The sequence below is a fragment of the Chrysochloris asiatica genome, unplaced genomic scaffold (assembly GCF_000296735.1).
Source record: "Chrysochloris asiatica unplaced genomic scaffold, ChrAsi1.0 scaffold00207, whole genome shotgun sequence".
In the NCBI taxonomy this organism is placed as follows: Eukaryota; Metazoa; Chordata; class Mammalia; order Afrosoricida; family Chrysochloridae; genus Chrysochloris; species Chrysochloris asiatica.
This window is the reverse complement of record NW_006408725.1, coordinates 3,439,164-3,448,945: the sequence shown is the minus strand read 5'-3', so window position 1 is coordinate 3,448,945 and position 9,782 is coordinate 3,439,164. Positions and strand designations below refer to the sequence as shown.

Below are 9,782 nucleotides of genomic sequence, written 5' to 3'. Positions count from 1 at the left end.
TCCACCATGGGTGACCCTGCTGGTTATTTAAAACACTGGTGGCACAGCCCTCAGAATCACAGCAACTCAAACCACCAAAGCATGACAGACAGATGAGTGGTGGCTGTTTTGTAGTGTAGTGGTTAAGAATTGGGCTGCTAACCTCAAGGTCAGCAGTTTGAAACTACCAGCTGTTCCATGGGAGAAACATAAGGCTTTCTACTCCTGTGAAGATTTGCAGCCTTGGAAACCCTGTACAGGAAACTGACTCCACGGCACATGACCACCACCACCACTGCCACCATCAGTAGACGGCTGCAGAGAAGTTCTCTCAATAATACACTCAGTCTCATTAAGATACATTCAAAGAAATATCCAATCAAAATTGTGGGTTTTGAGGGGATCTGCTGTGCCAGTTAAATGTCAGAGGGAGAGAGTTAACACATATCCTCTATTGTGCATTTTGGTACTTTTGTTTAATAAAGGTTTCTATGGTTTTATAGAGTCCTGGTGTGGTGCCGTAGGATAAGTGAAGGACTGCAAGGTCAGTTTGAACCACAAGGTTGGTGGTTCAAACTCACCAGGGGCTCCTTGGAAACCCTATACAGGGTTGCTATGAGTACGAACAGACTTAACAGCAATTAACAACAAAAAAGATTTTGTAGCAATACTTTTTGATTAAACCCATGTAAAGGCTGAATTCGTAGCCCAGTATATTAATAAAATGTCGCACTGCAGGATAAGCACTGGACAGCTAACAGACTGCTAACTACAAGGTTGGCAGTTCAAACCTACCAGCTGCTCCTCGGAAACCCTATACAGGGTCAGAACTTCACACTTAGCATCACCAACTTCAAAGGAAAAATGACACATCCTTGACAACATGCAAATATGTGAAGCTTAAGTTCAACAAATTTTGAAATTGTATGTTTAGTTCAGGATAACAGACAATGAGCAATAAATCATTAAAAAGAATTGTTTCTTGAAAGTTATTTTAAGTCATTCGGATTCAAGAACTTCCTTAATTAGCAAACAAAGTATCAAGTTGCTCACTGTTCTTACCTGACTTATCAGCTGAAGATCTAGACTCTGAATGAAAAATCCCAATAATGGAAGTAAAAGGTTGAGTGTTTGTTGAACATAAGGCTGACTTGTTACCTTAAAAAAAGAAACACAAAATAATTTTGGTTAAAATTTTCAATTACTGAAAATATGTATAATACGTTTTATTAAGCATTTATTATACAATAGTAAATATAGTATTTTATATTTATGACCTCATCTGTACCTCATAACAACTATATGAAGCAGACATTGTCACCTACATTTTAAAACGTACATAGACACAAAAACCTATTGCCATCAAGTTGATTCCAGCTCACTGGATCTTAATGAGACAACAGAATCAGAAAGGTTTAATTTGCTCAAAATCATGATTCAAATGCTGACTTAATTCACAGAGACTCTAATCTAATTACCTTCCTTTGCTACTATAAAACTTAAAAGTCCCTTTGTTGCTGTTGTTATGTGCCATTGAGTCCGTACTGACTTACAGCGACCTTATGCACATTAGAACAAAACACTGCCTGGTCCTGCGCCAACCTCACAATCGTTGCTACATTTGAGTCCATTGCTGTTGTCACTGTGGCAATCCATGTCATTGGGGATCTTCCTCTTTTTCTTCAACCCTCCACTTTACCAAAAATGATATCCTTCTCTAGGGACTGGTCCTTCCTGACAATATTTCCGAAGTATAAGAGATGAAGTTTGGCCATCCTAGCATTCTGTCTATATTTCTTCCAACACAGATTGGATCGTTCTTTTGGCTGTCCATGGTACTTTTAATGTTCTCCTCCAACACCAACTAACTCAAATGCATGAACTGTTCCATGGTCTTCTTTATTCACCATTCACCGTTCATACACATATGAGGTTATTGAAATTGCCATGGTTTGGGTCAGGTGCATCTTAGTCCCCAAACTGACATCTTTGCTCTTGAACACTTTAAAAAACCTGTGGCATAGCTTCCAGAAACACAGCAACATGCAAGCCGCCACAGTATGACAAACTGACAGACAAGTGTACAAAAGTACCTTCGTCTTTTAAAAAATTATCTTCTTCACAATTTTGATTATATCAGAACAGATACTCAATGACTATTTGCTAAACGATCTGTAAACGTCAGCGGAAAGCACTTGTTGAGGTAAAAATATTAAAATAGGGACAGATGCTAACCACATACAAACATTAATGATTAAAAATACCTGCAAAATCTGTTATTCCCCATAATATAGATTCTGCCTTCAGCTTCACAACTGTTAAAAACAACTCAAGGGCACACATTTACTCCTACTTAGTCAAAATAAACAAATATCATACGATAGGGCTTCATAAGTTCATGGGAAAATTCCATACTTTTAATTCCATTTTCCACAAACTTTTGGAAGCCTCCTCGTATTTAAGTTTTTAAATTAAGAAACTTGGCGAAGCTGTGTTTACAATCATGTGGCAGATCATTCTAAGTCACTCAGCATCATGGTGCTGTTAGGAAAGAGGGATGCAAATTAGCCACATCCATTCACTTGCTCCTTCCACCTTTAAGCCACACACACTGCCCAAAATATTTTCTAAGACATTAAGACCACAGCTACAGTAACCAAGAGATAACAGAAATAAGTAGCAGTGGAAAAGATTTTTTTAAAAGTCCAACTCAGCTGTGAAAATAATTAAAAAGATTGTCAGTCAGTTTACTGAGCTCTACTTTTACTAGTCAAATTCTATTGGATAGAAAAAGAGATCTGCCTAAAAATAGATCATTTTAAGTTCTAATCACATGTTTTAAACACCTAGATAAAGGAGATACAGTTTATTTGACTGGAAAACTGTAATACCATTCCTTTTGCAAGACTGCTTTTATTTAGTCTTTAAGGAAATAACTGCTTTCCTTACCTGTTTAATGTTTAAGTAAGTCCAAAGCTGGCTCCCTACTTCAATAATTGCATTTTGCTGTCCAATATCCAAAGCTTCACCAGCAGAATTACATACAGTAAGCAAAACAGAGAGTGCTGTGTTCTAGAGGGGAGAGAGGGAAAGAAGACCCTGAGTTTAGACACCAGTCGTCAATGACTTTAGAAACCAGTCTACAACGAATCTAGAAACCCAATTACTTAGCAATATTCCCTGGGAAGAGAGCTTATAAATTACTCAGAACTCTTAATAAAAATTAATAAGCAGCAAAACACCCTCGGAAACCCTGTACAGGGTCGCTATGGGTCGGACCCGACTCGATGGCACTCACCAACAACAACAACAATATTCCAAAGAGTCAAAGTCATTTTTTCGCCTATTTCTTGCATGAAAGTGTATTTTTATGAAAACAAAAACCACCATTTGATTCATTTTTCTAAATATTAATATCTTTTTAACTTTTAGGATAAAAAGTTAGTAATTTTACATGAAAAAAGAATTGCAAATTAATAGATTTGATACAAATGGTTAGTATGGTCACATTATTGACATTATTTACAATATTTATGTTCTTTACATGATGGATCCAGCAAACTATTCAGTGTATTAGATTTTTATTGTTGCTGCTTTTAATAAGTAAATCTTAAAAATCCTCAGCAACACTGCATTCAATAAGCAAATACAATACTTAAGAAAAATTATATTTTTAATACTCTGGTTCAGAAATATTAACTAGGATGCCATTCCATAAGTCTATCATTTTTATTTTGTTCTCTAATATATCCCCAATACGTACAACAGAACTTGGCACATAAAAGCAGTCTAAAAAGATTTACTAAATAAATGAACCAATACTTAACTGGAAAAATCAACATACATACTATGTTCATTCAACTACAAAAAATCATATTGCTTACTTCTTATATGAGATGAATCTCTTTTATTTCATTAGTTCATAAGAGGGCATTCAAAGTAGAAGTTACGTAAAAGCTAAGAGTAGGTTTGCATAAAATGAGGGTTGTATTTTGTCAGATAAGATAGTCATGTCTGTATAAGCCAGAAATGCAACAACAGAATATTACAAATAAAAGTATTTCATAATATATTTAATTTTACAAAATAAAAACTATATAGTCTTATGGACTGGCATTCTAGTTAATATTTCTCAACTAGAAGTATCAAGAATATAGTATTTCCTAAAATTTAAGACAAAGAGACCACTCGCCCCACCACAGTACGATTTACCTCAATCCAGATAATAATTTAGAAACCTGAAAACCATGCTCAATTCTAACATAAGGTCAAAGACTATGTCTGTCCTATTTATAGCCTATCCCCAGTACTCAGATAGTGTTCAGAAGCCACTCAATGTATCAACTCACTCAAAATTACCTTACCAGAGACTCAAGTTCTCCCAAAGTGCGACTGCTGCTCAGCCATTCCCTGCACTGAGCAGTACCTATCCTGGTGACCTCATCTGCAGTTTGTTTCCTAAGGTCAGCAGATAAAGCCTGGAAGGAAATATGCTGCCACAGAGACAAGTTTTCTGCTGCTTTTGGGGAAAATTTCTGGATAAATTCCATCTGAAATAAATAGTTATATAAGAGTGACATGAAACAGTATGATAAATGAATGCACAAATTTTAAAATCAACTTTCATCGTTAATATTTTAGAAGATTTTCAATTGCATAGTAATATCATAGGGTATCAAGAGTCCTGGTATGGCACTGCGGGTTAATGTACTGGACTGCAAAGTCACTTTGAACCTCAAGATCAGTGGTTCAAGTTCACCAGCTGTTCCTCAGAAAACCCTATTACAGGGTTGCTATGGGTCGGAATCAACTTGATGGCACTAGGAACAACATCACAGGGTATCCGACCCAGGTAACTAAAATGAATAAACACTATTTTTGTTGTTGCTGCCTTTTTGTTTCCAAAATGATAAACACAGTTTACATGGAGCACCCCAGAAATACATCAAGAAATGCTGAATATCTATTTCATTATTAGGTCAGATATATCTATCTTTATTGGAGGGTCCCTGGTGGCACAGTTGGTTAAGCATTAGACTACTGCCAATATGGTTAGTGGTTCAAATCCACCAGCTGCTCATCAGGAGAAAGATAAGGTTGTTTGCTCCCACAAAGATTCACAGTCTTGGAAATCCTATGGGGTGCTTGTAGATCACTCTGAGTCAGAACTGACTCAATGGCAGTAGGTTGGGTTTGGGTTTTTTATCCTTATTGGGTCTATTATTTTCCTATGTATTAAGTACTTGTTACCTTGTATAGGTTAGTCAAAAGTACAATCAGGCCAACAGAGTGATTTAGCTAACCTTAGTAGCTTCCTATCATCCCAGCTGACTAAAGTAGAATACATAGAAAGTATCATAGGTTGCTTGCAAATGGGCTAGTTGGCTCTGCTCTGCTTTGGATAAGCAATAGTTGCAGACAACAAAGCTAAATTAGTTTCACAACTTAAGTGCATCTATTCATCAGTCAAAAAGAGTACAGCTAGCAAATCCATTCTACCACTGAAATACATACTCAAAGTGGTTTGCTGGGTGAACAGAGAAGCAGCACTGTTTTGTTAAAGTGTAGGCATCATCTAGGGCTACAGAGGCTGGATGAACCCTCAACCTACTACCCTGCAATAATCTTTAAAATTTAGACCAAATATTCTCCCTGAAGCCTTATTTAAATCAAACAACTGTTTAGCTTAATTAGTAAAAACATTTGCCTTGAGCATTGTGCTCCTTTAAAGAATTATCTATATGTGATCAAACTGACAACTCAAATGCTTAAAGGGTAGCAAGTTTGTTAACAGTGGAGGAATAATTGGGAAGAGGATAGCAAAAATGGTTGCACAACTTAAAGAATACAATTAATGTCACAAGCAGAAATTGCTGAATTGGTATATGTTTTGCTATGACTATATCCATCAAAATAAATTACTTGATATAAAATGCAGATATCAAAAGTCTATCTAAAAATAGGAAACGAAAGTTCTGAAAAAATTAAAATGTTAAGTCAGTTTCTGGTGAAGAGAATTTAAATAATGGAAGATGACATTACTAAATAAAGTGTAATCTAACTAGGAAGTATAATCTAATACACACTAACATAATAATTGTGAGGATTGTGCAGGACCAGGCAGTATTTCATTTTGTTGTGCACAGGGTCGTTATGAGTTGGAACAGACTAGATAGCATCTAACAACATAACTCAAATTATAATACATAAAATCTGCTTGATGAATTAACGTGTTTCACACCTCAAAACAAACTGACTTAAGCCTAGAACAATAATTATATACATTACAGTTGACAGAGACTTCCTATGTCATATGTGGTGATGGTGGCTGTGGTGTGCCATCGCGTCAGTTCTGATTCTTAGCAACCCTGTATAGAAGTCTTGGTATGGTGTCACGGGCTAATGTGCTAGACCTAGACTACAAAGTCAGTTTGAAGCACAAGGTTGTGGTTCAAGCTCACCAGTCACTCCTCAGAAACCCTATGCAGGGCCGCTATGGGTCAGAACTGACTCGACTGTACTTAACAACATCATAGGGTTTCTGAGGCAGTACATCTTTACAGGAGTAGAAAGCCTCATCCTTTTCCCAGAGTGGCTGTTTAGATTCGAACTGCTGACCTTATAGTTAGCAGTCTGACATGTAAACAAAATGCTATTCCATTCATATTCAAATTATATTTCTTTCGCAGAAAATATTTAGCTATCAAAACAATGTAGAAATCACATGATTTTCTGCTGTGACACATGCTACACTCAGAAAACTGGGTCCCATGGTAAATTCCATGTCTAATCTAATAATATTATTTATGAAACCAAACCACATCAAGAGAACTAAAAGAACTGTGCCTACTAACAACAACAGCAAAAACACCTTTCTCTATAATAAACTTTAATGAGTGAATGAGTTAGTTCCTTTACCAAAACAAGCAGATAATGATTCTAGGAACAACATAATGAGGTAGATGTTGCCAAAATTTTTACAGAAAAACAGTTAAAAGAGGCCAAAAGCCCTGGTTTCATGATACAAGTTTAAAGATTTAAAACTGCTAAAGCTAACAGCAGAGCTCTGGTAGAGTAATGGGTTACGAGTTGAACTGCTAATTTCAAGGTCAGGAGTTTGAACCTGCCAACCAGAAAGATGAGGCTCTCTGCTCCTGTAAAGAACTGTATGTAGCCTTGGAAACTCAATACAGGGTCATTATAAGTTGGAAATAATTCCATGGCACACAAACCACATCACCAGAGCTAAAGCAGTAGCTCAGAAGAGAATCAATGACTTTATTCCTTAAAAAGTAAAAAGAGATGAAAATAAACCTGTGGGCTTAAAATGCAAATAGAGTAACTTGTACTTTACATAAAAATGGCAGCACAACAATCAGTGTGCTTAAATAATGCATATCAACTCTCCCTCAACTAAGTAACCTCCTTGTACTTTTGCTTTCCTCTACAAAGTAGAAATACTAAGTTATCCACTAAAAGAAGCAATGTGATATTCAATAATTACTCCCCAAGTGAAACAGTAAATATAATATTAATCTCTCTATATACTGGCATTTTCCTCTAAATGACTATTATGTTTGTTTGTTTGTTTTCAGCAAAATTCATCTTACTAGGATTAATGATTTTCATTTATATCTATGGTGCATCAATGATATAAAATACAGGTTTTACCTAACTATTTAAAGAGAAACTATCCTGCATGCAAATTTGATCAACTATTTCCAGCTTCACAGCTTGCTTCTCTTTGTCCCAGCCTGTGCCTTCAGGTCTTTGTTCATTACCACCATCTCCCTCCTAGCTGTACCCATCTGTTTACATGTATCTCAAGTGATGTATCATCCTCCTATTCCTACCTGCTCCCACACATCTCCCTACAAACCAACAAAACCTGATTTGGACATTTATCACACCCATCACATATGAAGTTTTATTATGAGTACCTCTTTCAAATGTATAATTTCTTCTAGATTATGTTCCTTGATATGACATAACTAAACACTACTTATAAACTCCTGGTGTGGCACTGTAGGATTACCACTGGACTGCGAACCACAAGGTTAGCAGTTCAAACCCACCATCTGCTCCTCAGAAACCCTATGAGTTGGAACGAACACTACGGCACTTAACAATAACAACAAAACACTACTTAGAAGCAAGGATGGCAAGACTTTGTTTCTTGTACTTTGTACATGTCAGGAGGGACCAATCCCTGGAAAAGGACATCATGCTGAAGTGGAAGGTCTGTGAAAAAGAGGAGGGTCCCCAGTGAGATGGATTGACACAGTGGCCACAACAATGGGCTCAGACATAACAACAATTATGAGAATGGAGCAGGACTGGGTAGTGTTTTGTTCTGCTGTACTTGGGGTGGGTCACTATGAATGGAAAGCAATTTGGTTGCAACAAACAATTACTTCTTCATCTAACAAGAGGACATAATATCATCTAACCCACATACACGGCTGTTCTAAGGACAAAGCAAATTAAAATGCCTAGTGCAAAGGCTGGCCCATTATCATAATATCAAGTGTCAGTTTTTATCCCTCTTTCCTTTAAGGGGAGGAACCATTCCTTAGGGGAAAAGGAATAACTTCTATATATGCTAACTGTCATATATACTTCCTATATCTCATCAAGTTTCACAACTGTGACATGAGGTAAGCATTATTATTTCAATTTTATGAGTAACTAACTTTCCCATAAACTCTTAGTTAGACCCAAGTTTCAAATTTAGGTTTGTCTTTTAATCTTAAAAAAATTTGTTCACAGAAGGAAATCAACAAATACTCGATGACTGAAGGTACAAATTAAAAGTAACCCCTCATTTACCCATAACTTACCTATCTGAGAGCCTCAATTAATTATAGACTATGCAACTGAGAATATGCAAAAAGAGATCTCTAGACTTTAACTTTATTTGTAGCACAGTTTCTACACTTCACTTAGAGCTGATTCACTCTGAATTACACTATTCTAAAAGTTAAAATTTCCTAACAACCCTGGGAAGAGGGTAATTTTATCAATGAGAAAATTTTATAAATGAGAAAAAGGAAAGTGACTTGCGTAAAGTCACAGTAAATGCTGGGCTCCCTCATATCCACCTTTCCCTCCCAACTCCACTTCTTCAGGAAGGACCACTCATTTAATAGTCCACCTATGAAGAAAAATATAGCAAGAAACAAGGGCCAGGACTTCAACAGGGGAATGTTGCTGCCGTTGTCATTGTTAAGTGCTGTCAAGTCAGTTCTGACTCTTAGCAACCCTGCATAGGGTTTCCAAGAAGCAGCTGGTGAGTTCAAACCACTGACTTTATAGTTCAAACCAATCAAGATTACAATTCTAAGAGACCTGGAGTAGAAAACTCTTTTGTAGTTTTGGCATAGCCATTCCATGCTTCCTGGAGGCCTGAAAGGTGGAACTGGTGGGCTCTCTACCCCTGAAATATCTCTAAGGAGGAAGGCTCAGGAAGTCAGTGTGGTTCTTTTGGTGCCTAGCCAACCTCTCCAGGATAGAAAGCAAACATGGCTTGGGGGCAAACAGCCTAGTCAGAAATAATCCCTAGCATTTACTAAGCATTTCCCTTGAACCTGGTACTAGGCTAAGTATTTTATATACATTATCTCTAAGTCCTTACAACATACTTTAAAGTAGATACACTTATCTCTTACTTTGTAGACCAAGAAACAGGGTCAGAAAGAATGACCTGCCTAAGGTAACAGTTTCAGGATTCAAGCCAAGTGCCACAGGACCCTAAAGTCTAATATTTTCACTACCCTAGTGGTTCCCATATGCAAAGATTTAGA

At 36.8% G+C, this 9,782-nt stretch overlaps 1 protein-coding gene across 1 annotated transcript in view; it reads right to left on the bottom strand.

Annotated features, from left to right (window-relative positions):
- LOC102823781 (chromosome unknown open reading frame, human C1orf112) overlaps nt 1-9,782 on the bottom strand; it is a 92,983-nt gene that overhangs the window by 22,402 nt on the left and 60,799 nt on the right. The window contains exons 16-18 of the mRNA XM_006872658.1: nt 4,344-4,529; nt 2,929-3,051; nt 1,042-1,137 (exon numbers count right to left, since the gene is read on the bottom strand). Coding sequence (XP_006872720.1) covers nt 1,042-1,137; nt 2,929-3,051; nt 4,344-4,529 — 405 coding nt within the window. The remainder of the gene's footprint in view (nt 1-1,041; nt 1,138-2,928; nt 3,052-4,343; nt 4,530-9,782) is intronic.